At 49.4% G+C, this 23,284-nt stretch overlaps 1 protein-coding gene and 1 long non-coding RNA gene across 3 annotated transcripts in view; one reads left to right on the top strand and one right to left on the bottom strand.

Annotated features, from left to right (window-relative positions):
• LOC103657055 (optic atrophy 3 protein-like) overlaps positions 1-22,296 on the top strand; it is a 42,712-nt gene extending 20,416 nt beyond the window's left edge. The window contains exon 2 of the mRNA XM_008684465.2: positions 18,854-22,296. Within this exon, the coding sequence (XP_008682687.2) occupies positions 18,854-19,290 (437 nt within the window). The 3' untranslated portion in view covers positions 19,291-22,296. The remainder of the gene's footprint in view (positions 1-18,853) is intronic.
• On the bottom strand, positions 9,786-19,634 carry LOC121103503. 2 transcript variants are annotated; one of them, XR_005835783.1, is made up of 3 exons: positions 19,536-19,634; positions 17,441-17,618; positions 9,786-9,842 (listed from the first exon to the last, which is right to left on the bottom strand). It is a non-coding gene; the product is annotated as an uncharacterized LOC121103503 (long non-coding RNA). The 2 variants fall into 2 exon arrangements; XR_005835782.1 differs by lacking the exon at positions 9,786-9,842 and adding an exon at positions 11,171-11,228.
• Positions 22,297-23,284: the final 988 nt, after the last annotated feature.

The following is a 23,284-nucleotide window of genomic DNA, read 5'->3' as shown; positions in this document are numbered from 1 at the left end:
AGAACCCAGCCGAAGCTGCAGTTGGGGGGCCTGGCCTTTCTCCTTCCATCTCGCAAATCCTGGACGATGTGTCTCATTCTTTGGTCCCCTCTCACACATCCTGGGCGTGTGTGGCAGGGCTCTTGGGGAAGTTTCCTTTAGAGCACTACAGCCTCACGGGATAGGAAGGCCCAGCCGCAGGGGACTGTTGTGTGCAGAAACGGGGAATCGTCTACTTCCAGCCAGTTGGGTTCTTTCCCCGCTTCACGCTGCTCTCAGCCTCACTGTGGAGAACATCCTTGAACACCCAACTTTACCCTCTTGGACCTGTTGCCTCTCAGGTGCAATGAGGACACCGAGGGAGAGGCCCCCAGCTCAGGAGAATTGCCAGGAAGGAGGCGGTGCACAGAGAAGTTCCTGCACCACACTGGGGTGAGCTCAGCAGCCTGGGGCCTTCAGCTCCGCCTGTGCGCTTGCTAACAGAAGGAAGTCTCCTCTGGGGCGCCTGGGTGGCACAGCGGTTGGGCGTCTGCCTTCGGCTCAGGGCGTGATCCCAGCGTGATGGGGTCGAGCCCCACATCAGGCTCTTCTGCTATGAGCCTGCTTCTTCCTCTCCCACTCCCCCTGCTTGTGTTCCCTCTCTCACTGGCTGTCTCTATCTCTGTTGAATAAATAAATAAAATCTTTAAAAAAAAAAAAAAAAGAAGGAAGTCTCCTCTGCCACAAAGAACTCTGGGTAAGGGGTTCCGGAACTGCCTGCTTCATCTTCCCTGTCCGCTAGGCCAGCATCCTTTCCCCACAACCAGAGCTGGAAGCTTCTCCGGTTAGGTCTGTTTTACAGACAAGGAGCCTGAGGCCCAGAAATAGGAGGCAACTTACCCAAGGTCACACCGTGGGAACCTGTGACCTATAACCTAGACTCTTGGAAAGAAGGGGCCACTGGTATGTCCCGAGTCTTCAAAAGTGGAAGGTTAAGGGGGCGCCTGGGTGACGCAGTTGATTGAACGTCCGACTCTGTGCTCTTTCTCTCTTTCTGAAATAAATAATTTTCTTTTAATTACCAAAAAAAAAAAAAAGAAGAAGAAGTGGAAGGCTTAGGAGGAAAGTGGAGGGGTGGGGAGTGGGGGAGGATGCTTCCCAGGGCCTAGTCGTTCTTCCAGTTGTATTTCCTGCAGTCGTCATCTTCTGACTTGGCATTGTCCTTGGGGATGACTAAGGACTCCTTCATCTCAGCTGCGTAGCACCGCCGGGAGCCATTTGCAGCAGCCCTGCATGCCATCCTGGGGGCCCAGGCCACACCACCACGGTGCCTCCAGGCCTCCGTGCGGATCACCAGCACCTCACCTGGGCTGCCCTGGGACCCCTCTCCCCTCTTCACTCAAGTTCAGCTCTTTTGTCTGTTTCTTTTATGTTTTTTGGCTTCGTTGAAGTATAACTGACGCACAATCAACTGCACGTATTTAAAGTATACAATTTGGGGGTGCCTGGGTGGCGCAGTCGTTAAGCGTCTGCCTTCGGCTCAGGGTGTGATCCCGGCATTCTGGGATCGAGTCCCACATCGGGCTCCTCTGCTGGGAGCCTGCTTCTTCCTCTCCCACTCTCCCTGCTTGTGTTCTCTCTCTCCCTGGCTGTCTCTCTCTCTGTCAAATAAATAAATAAAATCTTAAAAAAAAAAAAGTATACAATTTGGTAAGCTTTTTAAAAATTTTTATTTATTTGAGAGCGAGTGAGCGAGCTCGAGCCAGAGTGAGGGGAGGGAGGGAGGGGCAGAGGGAGAGAATCTCAAGCAGGCTCCAGGCTGAGCACAGAGGCCGATGTGGGGCTTGATCCCAGGACCCTGAGATCATGACCTGAGCCAAAATTAAGAGTTGGATGCTTAACCACCTGAGCCACCCCGGCGCCCACAATTTGATAAGTTTTAATCAACATGTATACTCACGAAACTGTCACTACAATCTAGACAGTGAACATATCCGGCACCCCCAAAGTATCCTTGTAACCCTTGACATCCCAGCCCCTCTCCCTGCTCCCCCACCCCCTGGCAACCACTGACCTGCTAGAGATTAGTTTGCGTTTTCCAGAATTTTATATAATTGGAATTCTACAGTGTGTATTTAATTTTATTTTCTATAAAGATGCTGGTCGTCGCACACAAGATCAGTTTTGCTGCTTGTGATCATAGACCTGCAGTTTAAAATCTCCTGCTCGCACTGTCACACCCCGACCCACGTCACGTGTTCGCCTCTCCTCAGGAGATCCCAGCCTTCACACCTCCTCACCTGCACTCAGCTTTGGGTTCTAGGCTCGGAGAGGGCAGGGGCCAGGGCAGGTAATCCATCAGAGAGTGGCCGCAGCAGGGGGCAAGGGATTTCAAGGGAGAAGAGAGTGAGGGCTGGTGCAGGGGTCCATAGGTGAGTGCAGGGGCCCAGCACCCGAGCTGAGGAAGCGGTTCCTCTGTCTAGCTGGAGCAGGCGCTTGGCCCCAGTACCCTGGCTGCTGGCAGAGCCGGCTGCCCTGCTGATACACCCCCACTCTGCGGCAGCAGAGCCTTCTCATAGAGATCCAGAGGCTTCTCACATCCCAGCTGAGACACTTGCCGATAACATCCCAAGAACCCATCGACCCGATGAGGATTATTCACAGTGACCTTGTCTTGTGGCCATAAGACCTTGGGGTCACCAGATAGTGCCCTGCCCCACTCACGTGCCTCTTGCCATACAAGTCACCTGTACACTCCCCTCCTTGGAGTCCCAGCAGCGCTGTACGTCAGCCCACACATACACGTACAGCCCACACATGCCTAAATGTTCTGAACGCTGAAATAATTCCGCACATGTGGAGGACTGGTAGTAGAAGATATGCTGATCATACAGGACCTCTAGGTCATTTTAAGGAGTCTGGACTTTATCTAAGAGTCAATAGAAGCCATTGAAGGATTTTAAGCAGGAGAGTCCCTTGATCCAATGGTCACTTTAATATGGTTACTTTGGGTGTGGAACGTGCATGAGGATGGGACCAGAGATCAGGGGGGTGGCAGGGCCAGCGTAGAGGCCTGGAAACCCAAGGGCAGTGCTTACCTTTCTGGCGTGGACAAGCTGTTGTGTTTTGTTTTGTGTTACATCGAGGTGTGACTGACACACACCATTGTATCAGTTTCAAGGATAGAACATAATGATTCCGTATTTGTGTGTATTGCAAAATGGTAAGTCGGATACCTGTCACCATGCGTAGTTCTAGAATTTTTTTTCTCCTGGTGAGAACTTTTAAGATTTACTCTCTAAGCAGCTTGCAGATTTGCAGAACAGTATTGTTAAGTGTAGTCACCGTGCCGTACATGACACCCCCATGACTTGTTTATTTCATAACTGGAAGTTTGTTCCTCTGAACTCTCTTCACCCCCTGCCCTCTACTGCTGGCAACCGCCAGTCTGTTCTCCGTATCTATAAACTCTTTTTTTTTTTTTGGCTTTTGTTTTAGATTCCGACTACAAGTAAGATCATACAGTACTTGTCTTTTTCTGATGTGTTTCACTTAGGATAATGTCCTCAGGGTCCGTCCATGTTGTTGCAGATGGCAAGATTTCATTCTTCTTTTATGACTGAATCATATTCCATTATCCATGTACCACTTTTTTTTTTTTTTTGGACCACATTTTCTTCATCCACTCATCTGTCAATGGACAGTAAGGTTGTTTCCGTACCTTGGCTGTTTTAAATGCTGCAGCGAACGCAGGGCACGTACATGTTTTAGAATTAGTATTTTTGTTTTCTTTGGATAAATACTCAGAAGTGGAATCGCTGGGTCATAGTTCCATTTTCAATTTTTTTTTTAAGAATCTCCGTTACTGTTTTCCATAGTGGCTGTCCCAATTCACAATCCCACCAACAGTACACAAGGATTCCCTTTTCCCCACATCCTCGCTAACACTCGTTATTTCTTGTCCTTTTATTTGTTGAGAGGTTTTTGATTACCGATTCAATCTCCTTACTGATAATCGTTCTGTTCAGATTTTCTGTTTCTTCATGGTTCCGTGTGGAGGGTTGTATGTTTCTAGGAATTTATCCATTTCAGGTTGTTCAATTTGTTGACACGTAATTTTTTCGAGTAGTCTCTTAGTCTTTGTATTTCTGTGGTATCAGCTGTAATGTCTTGTCTTTCGGGTCTGATTTTGTGTTTGCTCTCTTCTTTTCATGGTGAGTCTAGCTAAAGGTTTTTCAATTTTGTTTATCTTCTCAAAGAACCGGCTCTTGGTTTTACTTGTCTTTTATATTGCCTTTTTAGTCTGTATTTCATTTATTTTTGCTCTGATCGTTGTCATTTCCTTCCTTCTGCTAACTTTGGGCTCTCCACTTTTTCTGGTTCCTCGATGTATAAAGTTAGGTTGCTGATTTGAAATTTTTCTTGTTTCGGGGCGCCTGGCTGGCTCAGTCAGAGGAGCATGCGACTCTTGATCTTGGGGTTGTGAGTTCGAGCCTCACGTTGGGTGTGGAGAAAAAATAAAGGAAAATTTTCTTGTTTCTTGCTGTAGGCATTTATTGCTGTGAACTTCCCTCTTAGAACTGCTTTTGCTGCATCCTGTAAGTTTTGGTATATTGTATTTCCATTTTCATTTGTCTGAAGGTATTTTTCATTTCTTTTTTTTTTTTTAAAGATTTTATTTATTTATTTGACAGAGATAGAGACAGCCAGCGAGAGAGGGAACACAAGCAGGGGGAGTGGGAGAGGAAGAAGCAGGCTCATAACGGAGGAGCCTGATGTGGGGCTCGATCCCATAACGCCGGGATCACGCCCTGAGCCAAAGCAGACGCTTAACTGCTATGCCACCCAGGTGCCCCTTCATTTCTTTCTTGATTGCTTCATTGGCTCATTGATTGTTCAGTAGCATGTTTCATGTTAACATATTTATGAATTTCTCAGTTTTCTCCCTGTAACTGATTTCTAGTTCTATACCACTGTGGTCAGAAAAGATGCTTGATGTGATTTCAGTCTTCTTAAATTTGTTTAAACCTTTTTGTGGCCTAACGTATGATCTTGGGGGTCATAGGAGGGTCTGAGTTGCCCCTTGAAGTAGACGTGATGGAGAATGTTCCATTTACACTTGAGAAGAAAGTGTATTCTTTTTTTTTTTTTAAGATTTTATTTTTAAAGTAATCTCCACACCCAGCATGGGGCTCAAACTCACAACCCTGAGATCAAGAGTCACACGCTCTACCAACAGCCAGCCAGGCGCCCTGAGAAGAATGTGTATTCTGTTGCTTTCGGATGGAATGCTTGGCTTGGGCAGGTTTTTAAAAATGTGTTTCTGTTTTAAACATTAACATTAATTACTAATGTTGTCAAAGGAGTACAAGTACTTAGTTTAAAGAGTCAAATACATCTGTGATTTATGATAAAAAGAAGAAAATGCAGGGGCGCCTGGCTGGCTCAGTCAGAAGAGCGTGCGTGCGTGCGAGTGACTCTTGATCTCAGGGCCCTGAATTCAAGCCCCACGTGGGGTCTAGTAGAGATTACTTAAATAAATAAACTTTTTAAAAAGGAAAAGAAGAAAATGCAGCCATTTCCTTCCCCACCTCAATTCCTGCTCCCCACAGGTAAGCACTTTAACTCTTTCAGCTGTTTTTCGTATTTATCACCATATTTCTACGGAAGGTGCTAACACTTCTAGTTTTTAAAATTTCCCTTTTTTTTTTTTTTTAAGATTTTATTTATTTATGTGATAGAGAGACAGCCAGCGAGAGAGGGAACACAAGCAGGGGGAGTGGGAGAGGAAGAAGCAGGCTCCCAGCGGAGGAGCCCGATGTGGGACTTGATCTCGGAACGCGGGGATCATGCCCTGAGCCGAAGGCAGACGCTTAAGGACTGCGCTACCCAGGCGCCCCTAAAATTTCCCATTTTTTAAATTAACTATTGACCTCCTCGTATGTAAGATAAGGATTTAGTGCTGTTATTCCCCTCATATTCAAAAAAAGCGCTTCCCTCTTCAAACAGTTAACTGTCCCGTTACCAGTGACATCACGTTTATCAGTTCAGCGTTTAGTGTCCCTGTCATGGCCCTTCCATGACCCTGGGCTACCTGAGTAGTAAGTAGGTACACTCAGTAGGCAGTGTGGTTACAATGACTCTGTCATTGCTCCCAATGGAGGAATGGCCCACATTAGGGACACTTCCCCTTTATTTTACAAGGAGGCATACACTGTTTGCATGCAGACATGTTTCTAATAGTGGAAGAGCTGCTTGGTCCTGTCCCGTGTCGGTAAGCTCCCGAGGCGCCTAGCCCCCACTGTGGAGGAAGAGGAGTCCTTGTCTTCGCAGCACAGTTTCCTGAGGAAGGAGCTACATTCCAGCCACCTGCAGCTCCATGCTCAGGAAAACACTTTCACAATGGTTAGCTGTGGCCAAGTACTTCATTTTGATTGACTTGGCGGGTTAACATAGACTTGCCCCTGGAAAACTCCTGGGGGCTGGTCAGCCATTGTGCTGTGGCCTGGAAAGTCTGAGGGGCCCAGGGCCTGGAGCTCTGGGGCTGAAGAGGGAGATCCAAGCCCTGGAGTTGGGGTCATGAGGGTCTGAGTTGCTCCTGGAAGTGGATGTGTTGGTTGAGTGAGAAGAGGGCCTTGGGCAGCAGTATCCTGAGAAATACTAGCCACTAAGGCCAAGGAAAGGGTTCTCACAGAAGACAGGTGGGCAGATGGGGCAGCCTGAGGGGTGAGGGACTGGAGCCAAGAGAAGCAACACCTCCCAGAGGAGTCGGTGCTGTGCAGTGCCTCCTTGTGTTGAGGGGACAGATGAGATAGAAAGCAGAAGGGGCATGGGTAGAGCCAGGTGAGAGGGAGCCGGTCCATGGCTACCTCCTGTGGACTTCCACAGATCAGCCCTTTCATTGAGCACCTGCTCTGTGCCCCACTGAGGGCTAGGGACCCTGCAGTGATGGAGTCAGCCCCAAGACCTGCCCTCATGGGGCTCACAGTCCAGTTCGGGAGATGGGTTTGTCACCACACAGTGGTTACCCAGAGTGGTCAGAGCTTTGGCAGGGGAGCTCAGGGCTCTGGGACTCGGGGCAGGCTTCATGGAGGAGGGGATGTCTGAGCTGGGATACTCTGTGGTATGGAGGACAGATCAAAGGGAACAAGACTAGGACACAGAGACCAGTGAGGAGACTGAAAACTGTTTTATGTAGCCCAGGATCAGAGCTCAGACTGGTGGGTCGAACATATTTCCAGGAGTAAAATTCCAAACAGGAGTCAGGAAGAGAATGCTAGATTCACATTTACTAAATCGAGCGATTTCTCACTTAGTGTCTCATTGCCGTTCTCCCAATCCTGACGATTGGATATTTTGATCCCCAGTTTACTGATGGGGGAACTCAGGCTCAGCTGGCACATCCAGAAAGTGAGAGAGCCGAGATTTGAGTTCAGGTCTGTATGACTCCAGAAGCCTTGCTCCCTCTTATTAAGCTGAGAGGTATTGAACTGAGAGGTTTCTGCGTGATCTCATTTCGTTATTTCAGCAATACTGTCCTGCAGGTGGAAGGGTCCTCATTTTGAAGATAAACTAATAAGGCTTAGAGAAGAGCACTCCTCTGCCCACAGGCAGCTGGCAGAACTGGGCCTGCGTGCCTCTTTATCGGGTGCACAGGCAGGAGGTGAAAGCAGCACCACAGGGGTGGTGGTAGAAGTCCCAGCAGGGTGACTGAGGGCTGATGAACAGGTTAGAGGAGTATTGCCTTTTCCAGGGCTAAAGCACCCTGTTACATTCTCTCCCCCTCTGGAAAAGCAGCATTCTTTTGATTCTTTGGAGGCAGGCTAAACATCAAACTTTAGTGAAAGTATCAAACCAGTAACAGACAATGTTTTGACAAAATTTGGATGTTCATAATGACATTATATACAGCAAATTCGAGGAAACTTCAAGGAAAGATGTGCTGGTCATCCATTCATTAAACATTCCCTGGTGCCTTCTTGATGCCAGGTTCTGGGCGGGGTATTTCTGGGAACCTGCCTGCCCTTAAGGAGTTCACAGTGCAGTTTCCAGGCAGTGACAAATGAGTTACCCATGGAACAGGGAGAATTTGCCAGAGGCCTCAAGGAACTTGAAAACAGTGAAACCAGCCTTTGGGGCTGGTAAGACACATAAGGCTAGTCGAAACATATTTATATGACTATTTTAAGAAGGAGAGCGTACATCATATTTTAAAAACAATTTAACCCAGAATAAACAGTGTTGTGATGAGGGCAGCCCAGAGAGCTTTGGGAACATTAGAAATTATGTCTGACTCAGCCCAGGGGTCAGGGAGGGCTTCTGGGAGGAAGGGACACTCCAGCTGAGACCTAAAAGATGAATTAGGGTGAGGTAAGAAAAGAGGAGGCGGGGAGTGGTATCCCTGGCAGCGGTGGATTTAGATGTGAGATGGAAGGGTGAGCCCAGCCCTTGCAGAACTCATGATCCAGTGGGGGCAGCAGATGTCACCAGTGACACCCAAGGTTGATCAGGGCTGAGATACAGGAGCCCAGGGGGCATCTGACTCAGTCCCGAAGAAGGACACACCTGAGCTGCATCCTTGCAGGACGGCGAGCAGTTAGCAGACAAGTAGTAGAGAAATGCAGCAAAACCAAAAGATGGTTCTTTGAAAAGATTAATACTACTCAAGGGGAAAAAAAAAACAAAAAACCAACCATGAATTTCCATTAAAAGAAATGAAAAAATGAGGCATCAGTACAGAGTCTAACTATAGGATGACAAAAGGATACCGATCAGCTTGAGCCAGTAAATTTGACAATGCAAAGGAAATGGACGGTTTCCTTGGGGAAACACAATATAACAACATTGACACAAGAAGAAATAGAGAAATAGAAAATCTGAATAGTCAGGGTGCCTGGCTGGGTCAGTAGAGTGTGTGACTCTTGATGTCAGAGTTGTAAGTTCAGGCTCCACATTGGGCATAGAGATTACTTAAAAATAAAATCTTAAAAAAAAAAAAGAAATTCTGAATAATTTTGTTTCTGTTAGAGACGTTGAATTGATAATTAAAGACCTTCCCATAAAGAAAACTACAAGTCCTGGGCGCCTGGGTGGTTCCATGGGTTAAGTGTCTGACTCCTGATTTTGGTTCGGGTCATGATCTCAGGGTCAGAAGATAGAGCCCGTGTTGGGCTCCACGCTCAGCGGGAAGTCTGACTAAGATTCTCTCTCGCCTTCTGCCCCTCCTCCACCCTGCGTGTGCACACACTCTTTCTCAAAAATAAATACTTTTTCAAAAGAAAAGAAAAGAAAACTGTAGGCCCCGGTGGCTTTGCTGGTAAACTCTTAAGTAATACCATTATCTAAACTCTTCTAAATAACAGGGAAAGTGGGAACACTTACTTGTTTAATGAGTCTGATAGAATGCTGATAGCAAAAACCTAACCAAGTCATCACAAGAAAGGAAAATTTGAGGCCAAGATCTCTTGTGAACATGAATTCCGATACCCTAAACGAAAGTACTCATAAATAGAATCCAACAATATATAAGAAGGATAATAAATCATGACCCAGTGGGATTTATTCTAAGACTTCAAGGTTGGTTTGCGTTTATTTGAAAAGCAATCAGTGTAATTCACCTTAGGAATGGGAGAAATGAGAGAAACCATATAATCATATTCATATGACACAGGAAAAGCATTTGATAAAATCAACACCTACTCGTGATAAGAGTGCTCCAAGAGGGGCGCCTGGGTGGCACAGCGGTTAAACGTCTGCCTTCGGCTCAGGGTGTGATCCCGGCGTTATGGGATCGAGCCCCACATCGGGCTCCTCCGCTGGGAGCCTGCTTCTTCCTCTCCCACTCCCCCTGCTTGTGTTCCCTCTCTCGCTGGCTGTCTCTATCTCTGTCGAATAAATAAATAAAAAAATCTTTAAAAAGAAAAAGTGCTCCAAGAACTAGGCATAGAGAGGAACTTCCTTAATCTGACAAAGCTTATCTTATCAAAAGAGTTAGTACCATATTTATACTTAAAGATTAAAATGAATACTTTTAGGGCTCCCGGCTGGCTCAGTGTACAGCATGTGACTGTTGATCTCGGGATGCGAGTTTGAACCCCATGTTGGGTGTAGAGATCACTTAAAAAAGTAAAATCTTAAAGAGAGAACATTTTCCCCCAATGTTTGCAATAAATAAGTCAAGTATCGCCTCTTTCAGTCAACGTAATATTGGAGGTTGTAGCTACTATGAAAAGGTAACACACACACACACACAAGATTAAAATTTTAAAAAAGCTAATTAAGAAAACCTAATTAAGGGGTGCCTGGCTGGCTTAGTCCGTAGAGCATATGACTCTCAATCTTGGGGTCATGAGTTCAAGCCCCATGTTCGGGGTAGAGTTTAGTTTAAAAAAAGAAAAGAAAAGAAAAAATCTAACTAAAAGCATAAACTTTGAAAAAGAAGTAAAACTGATTTTTGGCTGATGATATGACTATGTGCATAAATAAGCCAAAAGAGCCTAAAAATAAACCATTAAAATAAATAGACAGTTTTGGGCAAGATTGCTGGATACAAGTGAGTATACAGAAATCAGTTGTATTTCTATAAGCTGCAAACTAACAATTGAACAGTGAATTTTATTTTTATTTTTATTTTTTTATTTTTTAAAGATTTTATTTATTCGACAGAGATAGAGACAGCCAGCGGGAGAGGGAACACAAGCAGGGGGAGTGGGAGAGGAAGAAGCAGGCTCCTAGCGGAGGAGCCTGATGTGGGGCTCGATCCCAGAACGCTGGGATCACGCCCTGAGCCAAAGGCAGACGCTTAACTGCTGTGCCACCCAGGCACCCCAGAACAGTGGATTTTAAAATACCATTCACAATAGCACCAAAACTCTTCAAATATCTAGAAATAATTTTTTAATTTTATTTTATGTATTTGAGAGAGAGAGAATGAACACGAGACAGGGGAGGGGTGGGGGGAGAAGCAGACTCCCTGCCGAGCAGAGAGCCTGATGCCGTACTGGATACCCGGACTCCGGGATCATGACCTGGGCCGAAGACAGTTGCTTAACCAGCTGAGCCACCCAGGCGCCCTATCTAGAAATAAATTTGAAAAAGATGTGCAAGAACTGTACTCTGACGACCTAAAATATTTCTGAGAGGAATTAAAAAATACTTACAAAAGATAGAGAAAGAGGCAGCTGGCTGGCTCAGTTGGTAGCATGCGACTCAATCTCGAGGTTGTGAGTTCAAGCCCCACACTGGGTGTAGAGATTACTTACAAAGAAAACCTTAAAACAACAACAACAACAAAACAGAGAGGTATTATCCTGTTCATGGATTGGAAGACTCAGTAATGTTATTAAGGTTCTCCAAATTGAACTGTAGATTCAATGTAATCCCAGTAACGTCCTCGCATGCTTTTTGTTGTCAGGAACAAGTTGATTCTGAAACTTAAGAGAAATTTAGAGATCCTAGAATAGAAAATCTCAAGGAAGAACAAAGTCGGAAGATTTACACGATCAGATTTAAAGACTTAACTGTAAATTGGGAGTAATTAACCCAGAGGAGTATTGACGCAAGGATGGACAAATAGACCAGAGGGACAGGATAGACTGTCTACAATTAGACCCACACCGAAGTGGATTTCCAACAAAGGTAGCACTGCAACTCGGTTGGGCGAGGATGGTCATTCAGTAAATGGCGCAGTGGCATAGCCATGTGGAAAAAAGCCTCGCCCCCCTCCTTCCCTTGCTCGTTGGCAGCGACAGGAGATATATTTGGTTGTCAGAACTTGGGGAGGACTACTGGGCAGGACCGGGGAGCAAATTTGCCCCCAGCTGAGAACCCTTGGCATATACAAGTGTAAAAAAAGTCATGGAGCTGAACTTCCTGGTCCATTTTTTTGTATATCATTCCTCGACTGAAAAGTTAAAGCATGCGCACTCACCTCTTGCTAAAAAGCCGCCCCTCGGTCTTAACTGTAGAGAAGAAACTCATGGTTACCAGAGGGGAGCTGAAGGGTAGGGAATGGGTGAAATGGGGGGGGGGAGTCATTTTTCATGTTCTATAATTACACAGTTGCTTAAATTAGACTAAATCAAAATATTTCCTTCAAGAATTTAGATTTATGTCTTCTAAAGATATCACCACAATTCAAGGATACAGAAAGCGTATTCATGTTTTCTGTGATCAGATGATAAAAATCGCGTTCCACTTTGTACATACTAAACACACCAAATAAAGGAGAGGCATGGAGAGGCATGGGGACGCGTGGGTGGAACAGTCGGTTGAGGGTCCGACTCCTGGTTTCAGCTCAGGTTGTGACCTCGGGGTTGTGAGATCAAGGCCCACATCAGGCTACAGCTCGGTCGACTCTGCTTGAGGTTCTCTCTCTCCCTCTGCCTCTCCTGCTCGTGCTCTCTCTAAAGTGAATGAATAAATCTTTAAAAAAGAAAAAGAGAGCCATGTACTTTAATTTTTTTTTTAAAGATTTTATTTATTCAATAGAGATAGAGACAGCCAGCGAGAGAGGGAACACAGCAGGGGAGTGGGAGAGGAAGAAGCAGGCTCCCAGCAGAGAAGCCCGATGTGGGGCTCGATCCCAGGTCGCCAGGATCACGCCCTGAGCTGAAGGCAGACGCCTAACCGCTGTGCCACCCAGGCGCCCCCCATGTACTTTAATTTGTCTGGTATTGAGCGAGCTATCTGTCTCCACCTTATTAAAATTTATTTTATTCGGGGCGCCTGGGTAGCGCAGTCGTTGAGCGTCTGCCTTCGGCTCAGGGCGTGATCCCGGCGTTCTGGGATCGAGTCCCACATCGGGCTTCTCTGCTGGGAGCCTGCTTCTTCCTCTCCCACTCCCCTGCTGTGTTCCCTCTCTCGCTGGCTGTCTCTCTGTCACATAAATAAATTAAAAAAATCTTTTAAAAAAAATTTATTTTATTCATTACCAACATTTTACTTCATTTTGCGATAAATCTTTTCTCCTGCATTTTATTTATTGACGACCTCAAGAGCTTCAGTTCTGATAAGAGAAAACAGTGAGCTAATAAAACATACCATATGAATCCCCCAAAAAAGCAGCCCCTTGGACCCTCTAGAACTTACCCCGGGGGGCAGCAGCAGAGGAACGCACTGAAGACAAACAGTGAGCTGTGGCACTTTTCACATCCCCGGGACACAACCCCAGCTGAAAGGTCCCCCGCCCTGGCAGCTGTCCCAGGCTGTGTGAGTAAATCAGTGGGTGGATGAAGAGCGCTGCCTCCCCATTTTCTGTCTCCTGGGTGAGGCGGTGACCTGTGACTCAGCTGTTTCACTGCTGGGAAAGCTGCTACTCAAGGGCCCTAAGTGCCCACGGGCAGGGCATGGAAGGCCCGGCTGGTCCATCCACACAACAGAAGACTGCTCCGTGGTAAAAGGGAGCCACGGAAGCCTGTGGCACCGCGAGAGATCTCACAGACATAACACTGAGCGCAAGAGGACAGAAGAGGGAGCACAGACAATTTACTACGAAGTCAGAATAGGACTTGGAGAGTTATAAGTATATCTGTCAGGGGAGGTCAGGTAATGGTTTTGGGGGGAGCTGACTGGAAGAGGGCTTAAGGATGGGAGCCCTTCAGAGTACAGGAATATTCTAGATCTTAATCAGGGTGGTGCTCAGTCGGTGTAGCGTAGGACTCTTGGTCCCAGGGTTGTGAGCTTGAGCCCCACGTTGAGTGTATAGATTATTTAAGAATAAAATCTTAAAGGGGCGCCTGGGTGGCGTAGTCGTTAAGCGTCTGCCTTCGGCTCAGGGCGTGATCCCGGCATTCTGGGATCGAGCCCTGCATCAGGCTTCTCTGCTCGGAGCCTGCTTCTCCCTCTCCCACTCCCCCTGCTTGTGTTCCCTCTCTCGCTGGCTGTCTCTCTCTGTCAAATAAATAAATAAAATCTTAAAAAAAAAAAAAAGAATAAAATCTTAAAGAATTTGTTAAAAAGATCGTCCTGTTCTACACTTGCTAGTTGTGTATTTTATGTAAGTTGTATTTCATTAAAAAGGAAAAAAAATGAATTTAGCGAGGTCATTGGTTAGAAAAACCCATTTGCGGGGCGCCTGGGTGGTGCAGTCATTAAGCGTCTGCCTTCGGCTCAGGGCGTGATCCCAGCGTTCTGGGATCGAGCCCCACATCAGGCTCCTCCGCTGGGAGCCTGCTTCTTCCCCTCCCACTCCCCCTGCTTGTGTTCCCTCTCTCGCTGGCTGTTTGTCAAATGAATACATAAAATCTTAAAAGAAAAAAAAAGCCCATTTACATAACTCAGTTGTATTTCTATATGCCAGCTGCCACCAAATTGAAAGTGGAATTTATTTTCTTTAAAGATTTTTATTAAAAAAAAAAAGATTTTTATTTATTAGAGAGAGAGAGAGAGAGCATGAGCAGGGGGAGGTGCAGAGGCAGAGGGAGAAGCAGGCTCTCTGTTGAGCTGGGAGTCTGACTCAGGACTCAATCCCAGGACCCTGAGATCATGACCTGAGCCGAAGTCAGACGCTTAACTGACTGAGCCACCCAGGCGCCCTGAAAGTGGAATTTAAAATACCATGAATAATAACATCAAAAAAATCAATACCTCGGAATACATGTAATCAGAGACTTGCAGAGAAAAATTATTATATTATTTTTTTAATTTAAGTAGTCTCTACACCCAACATGGGGCTCACACTCACAACCCTGAGATCAAGAGTCACATGCTCTTCTGATCAAGCCAGTCGGGTGCCCCGAGACTTGCAGAGAAAGTTAGAGACTAAGTGGAAACAGATACTTCATTTGTGGATTGAAAGACTCAACATGGGGGAGATGCCACTGTCCTGGAAATGATCTGTGGATTCACTGGAATTCCAATCAAAGTCTAGGACAGTGGCTTTCAGCCTTTGGACTGTGTTCCAGTTAGACACACAATCACACACAAAACAAGAACAAAAGTTTTGTGAAGCCATACTTGTCCTGACTACTTAGGATTGCCTTTGATGTTTTCTGTTATATTCTAGGGTGGTTTTTTTTTTTTTTTTTTAAAGATTTTATTTATTTATTTGACAGAGATAGAGACAGCCAGCGAGAGAGGGAACACAAGCATGGGGAGTGGGAGAGGAAGAAGCAGGCTCATAGCGGAGGAGCCTGATGTGGGACTCGATCCCAGAACGCCGGGATCACGCCCTGAGCCGAAGGCAGACGTTTAACCGCCGTGCCACCCAGGCGCCCCAAGGGTGGTTTTTTTTGTTGTTGTCATTGTTCATTTGTGGCCATGAGCTTGGTTTTGTTGTTGCTTAATTCCACATAGAAGTGAGATTATATGGTATTGGCCTTTCTTGGACTTCACTTCTCTTAGCATGATGCCCTCAAGGGCCATCTGATAGTTTCTGTTATATTCTTGATCATATTTTTAATGCTGGTCTGAAATCGATTTCATGACCTACTAGTGGACCAGGACCTGCAGTTATTTAGAAACATGACGTGAGGGAAGACCAGGTTGTTCTAGAAAATCATTGTCCAGCTGAGAGCCGACTGGCGTGGTGGAATTCTCAGCGGGTTGATGGAATGTCAGAATAGAGACACCATCCAGCCTTGCCACTAAGCCCTCCCCTCCAGGTGGCCCCCTTCATGACACAGCCCACCCGAGGGGCTCCTCTCCAGCTTCATCACATCACACAGGACAGTGTGTCCATGACTGTCATGTCATATGTACGTTGATTGATTGATTGATTGATTTGATTTGATTTTACATAGAGTACAAGGGGCCAGACAACCTGTGGGTCAAACCCTGATAACATGGAGGAATGATCTGGCCTAGGGATGGGGGGAGGGGAGGAGCACTGGAAAGGAGGGAAACAGTGACAAATGTATAGTACAGGATACTGTACTATGTATGTTTACAAATCACCTGTAAAAATGGGGAGGCAGGGGGCAGAGGAAGGACCGGCTGCAGGGGACAAAGTGCTCATCTTTTATACCAGGGCTAGGGGCTCAACAGAAAATGTGTAAAAAGCAGCAAAATCCCAGGTGAAAAACTCAGAAATAGAGGCGAGTGATGTACGCTTCTTATCAGACGTCAGGGCCATGATGCTAGCAGAAAGAAAAGGCTGGTTAGGGTGAGACTGGGGGGACCGTTTGGGGTGGGCCCAAGGATCAGAGCCAGGTGCAGGGCCTCTAACTTTTAACTTTATAGTTTGGGTACTTTGTTTTCATGCAGTGTGTTCACTTTGGGTAATGAAAAGAATGGCAGTTTTTTTGTGTTTTATCCAACTCCTAGCACAGCGCAGGGGCAGGGGTGTGAGGCTGGGCGGGGACCCACTGACACATTCGATGGGATATACTGAGCATCACCTGTGTGCCTGGCCTGCTGCTGGCTAGTGCTGGGGACACACAGTAACTGTGACAGCCCCGGGCCCTGCCCTTGCGGGGCTCACGGGCTAGCGCGGAGACAGAGTGCAGACAAGTGACTGGGTGACCAGATCAGTCCCAGTTGTGATGGCAGGAGGGACAGAAGTCTCTGAATAGGGAGGTCAGGTCAGGGGGCATTGGTCAGCGGATGAGGGTGTGGGAGAGAGACGTTCAGGAGACAGACATGCGGCTGAGAGGCTGTGGGGGAGGGGAACACCTGAGTCCCAAGTCTCTGGCCTGGTGACAGGATGGACCCAGGAGGAGGAACAAGTGTCTGCTGGGGATGGGGAGCCAGGGTCGGGTCAGGACACAGTGGGTGTGAGGTGTCTGGGAGACATCTGGGGACCTGTTGGATCCCCGGGTCTGATGCTGTCCTCAGTCTTGTCCTGTCCTGGCTCCTCATGGCTCCCCTTTGTTGCCAACCCCCCGTTACCACATGGACCTTGTTTCCTGAACCCCAAATCTGACAGACTGCCATGAGTCCCTGCTCTGAAAGCCTTCTCTCTCACACACACACGCTTCAACTTCATTTCCTATGCCTGCGTGTGTGCCCCCATCCCTCGTGCCCACTCCCATTTGCACACCCAGGCTCGACCACTGACCCCAGGTCCTCCTGCTCTGTCCACAGTGGGATGCTGGGACATTCACCAGGGGGGGCCAGTAGAAGCTGGTGCTGTCTCTCTTCACTCTCCAGCTGCTAGACTTTCTGGTCCTGACATGAAGGATCACGTGACGGTTGCAAGCCCCGCCCTGGCCCATCTCCCCAGGGCTGGCGTGTGGTCATCACCTCCCCATTTTACAGAGGCGGCTCAAAGTGGGCTGTCATTGCGGTAGGTGACAGAGCTCCAGGCAGACCCCAGCTTGGCCTGAGGCTAGGACCTCAGTGTGGGAGGGGGTCTGCCAGCCTGGACCCCGGGAACCCCACAGCACCAGGGCCTCCGTAACAATTCGTGGTAGCAGTGAGTCCAGCAGCTGGCAGTTCTCGGGAGGGCCCTGGGTGTGCTCCCCAGATCCTTCTGCTGCCTCCCGGCACAGATCGTCAGACATTTTTGCTGCCCCACCCCTTTAAAATATCAAAAAGTTAATACCCTCTAGTGCATTTTCAAGGTGACAGCTGAAACTTCTCCATGAATTCAAGTAGATGCAGAGGATATAATTTCTGGTGTGTCATGAATATTGATGTTTTCAGAGTTGGCGCCATCCTTCCTTCGAAGTATCTAATGCAATCCGCATAACTCTTGTGATTTGGCGCCTGCTACTCTCCGTCTAAAGGGAGAAAAATGAACAAGCTGTTCTTTTACAGTCAGAAATTTCACGTTGTTCCTTGAACTTTGTCCTTGAGCTTCTATTTACACTTCCCTTGCAGAATTGTAAAAAAGTATATGTGTCAGCAACCAAAACGTACAGAAATCCAAATTTTAATTTTTGTTTCATTTCCGGGGACCGTAAGGTTATCCATGTTCAAATATCTGCCTCTGGATTTTCCAGATTATTAGTGCACAATTCATTTAAAACATTTCCTATATTACGCATTTACGTGGATGATTATGAGACATTAGAAGTGAAGTGCTGTGTCGGACACGAATCTCCAAATGAACTAGACAGCAGTTTCGTGGACGAATGTGAATTACTGCAGGAGGGAGTCAGGGTCCGGCCTCAGTTCTGCCTTGGCTTTTAAGACTCAGATGCTGAGACTTTCCCTGCACAAAGAAGCAGCTAGGCAAGAAAGCTCTCGTTCCGGCAGCAACAGTCAGCCTGTGAGCCTCTCCCAAGGTACGTGTCCCACTCCTCACTGCGAAGAGCTCACAAGACCCTTAGCTACATCCTCGGGGTTGGTGAAAATCCAGGATGGGAGCCACCAGACTTGCCAAGAGGATCCCTAACCCCTGTTCACAGTCGCTTCGCATGCATTCCCACATTCCAGCTGCCCTTTCTTTGGAGCCAGGAGGGCCCCCTACCCTGCAGCCCTAACTTTGGATTTGGGGAAGATTGGGAAAGAAATGGGGGAAGGGGGGTCTGCCTTTCTCCTGAGAAGTGGGTTGGACGACTGTGTCAGGGGAGGAGGATGCTTGGCTGTCCCACTGCTGGTTGGAAGGGAGGAGCAGAGGAGGCTAAGGCTATAAAGCCTCTGGCAGTTGGGCCCTTTCACCTTCCAGGGACTTTGTGTCCTGGGAGCTCCTTGTAACCCTACAGGGGCATTCCCCCCACCCCCACCCCCAACCAGACTGAGGACTTCCCTTCCTGGGCAGGGTTTCTGATTCCCAGCTGCTTGGCAGAATCCTCTGGGAAATTGAAAAAGATACCCTGGGGTCACCCCAGGGCAGTGGCTTAACGTCACTGGGCTAGGCCAGTGCAGGTCTTGTTGAAGGCGATCCCCCGCCCCCCCCCCCATGGTTTTGGCGGTGGTGTCCGCATTGCTCCATCCTGGACTCCCGAAGTGCGAAGGGGTGGGCTCATCGGGGCTCCTGGCACACGACCTGACCCCTCTCTCCCCCCCGCAGTGTACCACTGGGTGGAGATGCGGACCAAGATGCGCATCATGGGCTTCCGGGGCACAGTCATCAAGCCGCTGAACGAGGAGGCGGCCGCCGAGCTGGGCGCCGAGCTGCTGGGCGAGGCCACCATCTTCATCGTGGGCGGCGGCTGCCTGGTGCTGGAGTACTGGCGCCACCAGGCGCACCAGCGTCACAAGGAGGAGGAGCAGCGCGCCGCTTGGGACGCGATGCAGGACGAGGTGGGCCGCCTGGCGCTGGCGCTGGAGGCCCTGCAGGCGCAGATGCAGGCGGCGCCAGCGCACAGCGCCCTGGAGGAGCTGCAGGCGCAGATGCGAGAGGTGCGCGCCCAGCTCTGCGCCCAGGACCCGCCGTCCGCAGCCCAGGAGGCGTCCGCGGCCCAGGCAGTATCCACGTCCAAGCTCCAGGAGTCTGCCCAAGTCTGAACTTGGCCATGGTTGCGTGTGCCCTGACGTGGCCTTCTCCCCGTGCTACCCCCGCCCGCGCTGGCCCAGCGGAAACCACCGGGATCTTGATGGAACTTGGATTCAGTGAGCCCCTCCTGAGCCACGGTACCTTCCACGGGGTCAGCCCCCAGCAGGTGAAGCCGCCCACGAAGCGCCCTCCACCCCTAGCTCATCCGTTCAGACCACAGTGCTCAGCGCCCCGCCCCACCCCATAGCCCACCGACCTGTGAGGTCCCGGCCAGGAAGACAACAGGCTCACTCTTCTGCCAGGAGGGAAAACGGACTTGAGCTGAATCAAGCTGTAACCCCACTCCCACCCCCATTTCCGTGATAAATGTTACCCTTCCCTGGGACTCATCCTTGTCACTGGAACACCCCCTTCCCTTTGTGACTCAGCACAGACCGTGTAAAGAAATGCAGCATGGTTCGGTGCACTTCTGTCCTAGCGTCTAAGCTGGGCTCTAGCTGGGTTTCGCCACCCCCTTTGAGGGGAAAACAAGGGCGAGCCTGGCTTGCAGTTGATCCGCTGAATGTTCTGTTTTCCCCCTTAACCTGATCTGTGGCCCCCTACCGAGACCCCAAGTGGAGTATTCCAACAGATCCCCACCACCCAGGCCTTCAGTCTGGCACAACCTACTGGAATGCCTCTGCAGGGTCCTCTCTGGCGGTGCCCTCCCAGCACCCCTTCCGTGGTGGGAAAATGGATCCTGCCTAAGGCTAAATCCAACCTGTCCTTCAGCCTCGGGCCCCTGTTTAGCTGTCTTCCAAGTCCCTGAGCCTTTCCTGACGTGTCCTCTTCTGTGGCCTCTCTCAGCGCAGTGCCATCACGTTCCTCATGTTCCATCCAAATCCGCTGACCTGTGTGCCCTTGCCCTTCTCCCCTGGGGCTCTGGACCGGTCCATCCATCCCCCTTCACACAGTGGTACCCTCTGCCTCCAGAGCCCTCGTCACCACCTCCATCCCACTAGGCTAGGCCACCCGTTGGTCTTAACCTTTCTTAGTTTCCTAGGGCTACTGTAACGTGACCACAAACTGGATAGCTTAAAACCACAGAAATGTGTGCTCTCACAGTTCTGGAGGCCAGCAATCTGAAATCAGACTCTCAGCGGGGCCACGCTCTGTCCAAGGGCCCTGGGGGAGGATCCTTCCTTGCGTCTTCTAACTTCTGGTGACTTGAGGCGTTCCTTGGCTTGTGGCTGCAGATCTCCAGTCCCTTCCTCCACCTTCAAGTGGCCTTCTCTGTGTCTCTTACAAAGGCACTTGTCTTTGGATTTAGGGCCCACCCTGAACCAAAGGGTGGTTTCACTTCAGGGTCCTTAACTTATTTACAGAGTTGGGTTTTCTTTCCCAGATAACTGTGTGGACATACCTCTTAGGGGGCCACCACTCAACCCACTATACCCCCCCACCCCAAGGAGGACGCTGGGACTCTTGCCAACCCCACGGGACATGTGGCCTTCCCCACAGGGCTGATAGGAACAATCCAGGAACAGGCCTTTACTACCAGGCATCTCTTCCGGGAATCTCACTGTTGCGGGAGGGGTGTGGCTCCCACCAGTCTGCGTTCTGTTCTTCAGACCCGGTGTGTTGTGTTGCCTGAGTGAAAGACCCCCAGAGTGAGGAAGTCATCTTCAGGATGTGTTTGAGGACATAGGAATCTTCAAAATGGGTACAAGGCTCGTTAAAATTAGAGAAGCCAGTGTGTGTGAGTGGGCAGTGATCCTATGAACTCTTTCCTTCATGGGGAAACTGAGGCCCAGGGAAAGCAAAGGAACTTGCCCAAGGCCACAGAGCCCATGAGGGACTGGCTGTCCAAGGTGGTGAAGTAATCAGAGCAGAGTGGGGGTGGGGTCTCAGGGAAGGGGACGGAGAAGGGGTGCAGGGTGCTGGAGAGCACCGGTGCCAGAGGAAGAGGAAGGGGAGAGGGAGCAGGGAGGCAGTTACTGGGGGGGAGGGGTGGTCAGGGATCTACACAGGGGCCCAAGGCATTTCCCAGAGGCAGCGTGAGAGCAGGGGGCCTTCAGTTTCCTGTCCGAGCAGCCCCGGACTCTTAGCACTTAATGAATGGGGTCAGAGCCAAGATCCATTCTACCTGGGCCAGGTTCTAAGAAGCTGTTGGTGAAGCAGGAGGGGTAGGCTTTCTCTCAACTCTCCTCCCTCACCTCACTTCCAGAGGCCTGGAGGCTGGGGTCGGGATGGGCGGAGTGATCTGGACACCACCTACCCAGACAAAAGCCAAGAAACGGGGGTCCTGAAAGATCATCTTAATTCCTTCTAGAAGAGGGGGAGAAGCTGATTGTTGAGGGAGCTGAGGAGGTGGGTCCTGGGTGGAGGTGTCTGTAAAATCGGAAGTGACCTGAGTGTATAAACAAGAAGACAGTGAGAGAGATAGCACTGGGTGGAAGGCTGATGGACGGAGCCAGGTGAGCGGGCTCAGTGCCCAGGTTCCATGGCTACTCCTAGGGGGTGCCCTGTGGCACTGACCCATCTCTGGAGCACAGGTTGTTGGAGGCCAGTGACTGTGATGTGCCCCCCCCCCCATCGTGTCCATAAATAGTGGCCCTTAACAGCATTTTCTTCATTTCATTCATGCGAAAATTGCACAGAAAGGGGGAGTCACCTGCCCAAGGACACACAGGAAAGGAGCAGGAGAGGGACCAGAAGATGGACAGTCTGTACCAGGGCCCACGCTCCAAACCCTTGTGCCATCTTGACCCTGTTGTGGCATTACTGTCACATCTCCGAGACTCAGAACTCAGCCCTGCATGTCCTTCCATGTGGCCAGGCCTTCTGGGATGCATCGGCTTCACCCACTGGGCGGGATCAGGATGTGTGGAAATGCAAAGAATCCCCTCTCAAATGCACGAGGCTGAGACCGGAGAATGGCTCATTACTCTGGTTTCCTACTAGCTAAAGTTTTGTATACATTTGCGACTTGGGGAGAGGGGTAGAATAAACTTATAAATGAGGTTGGTTGTCTTCAAGTTGATGTTTTGTTTTTTTTTTATCTTTAAAAAAAAACCCTGTTACAACCTTAGAAAAAGCATCCCCCGATGATTCTTATTCAGGAAACTTTCAGGTGTCCACTGTCTAGCCCACCCTGCTCTGTGTCTGGCTGGGGTCCCAGCAGTGAGCGAGACGGCCACAACCCTGCCCTCATGGCGCTTCCCAGTGTGGTGGGGGGTCATGCATATACAGACATTGCTTTGCCAACTTTACCTGCCTGCCCCACAGTGATTTGGGAAGAAGGGGCCTCGCTGAATCCAGACTCCTCCCCTCCTGAAGGACTCAGGACTCGAGGGGGTGGCGGGGGGGAACCGAAACCCATTTACACTGGCTCACAAAAGCCTCAGTGTCCCGAGGGCTCTGCCTCTCCCATCTCTGGCTCCGCTCCATTGGCCCCTCTCTTGGTTTCCCAGTCGGGCAGCCCCTTGCCTGGAGAAAGCCATCCCTAGAGCAAGTGGACTTCAGGAAGCCCCTACCTGATTCATGGGCCCATATGGCCGTCCCTGTGCTAGCCGCTGTGACTCTTGAGGGGCCGGGCCTGGGCTCCCGACCCCAATGGACAGAGGGAGGGATGTGTGCCCAAAGGAGAATCGCGCGGGCACCCTCCACCCACTCGTTAGACAAATGTTTACTGAGCACGTACTGTGTGCCTGGCCCCGTTGTAGTAGCTGGGAATCAGCCAGGAACAAGACAAGGGCTCTCACTGTCTCGGAGCTGACGTCCAGTGCAGGAGATGGGCAGTAAGGACATAACGGGCTGCTGACCCCCGGAGTATAGTAAGCAAGGGGAGCCAGGGGAACGAAGGCCAGCACCCTTGCCTCTGTTGGCCCGGCTCTGGAGGCTCCTGCCAGCTCTGGGCACCTGGGAGGACTGGCGACTGCCTCTCGCCTCAACTACTCCAGACCCAGCTCTGCTTCCTTCCCTCCCCACCTGCAGGCGCCGTTCCCCAGGGACTCTGGCTTACCC

The sequence above is a fragment of the Ursus maritimus genome, unplaced genomic scaffold, assembly GCF_017311325.1.
Source record: "Ursus maritimus isolate PB19 unplaced genomic scaffold, ASM1731132v1 scaffold_19, whole genome shotgun sequence".
Lineage (NCBI taxonomy): Eukaryota > Metazoa > Chordata > Mammalia > Carnivora > Ursidae > Ursus > Ursus maritimus.
This window is presented reverse-complemented; position numbering and strand designations above follow the sequence as displayed.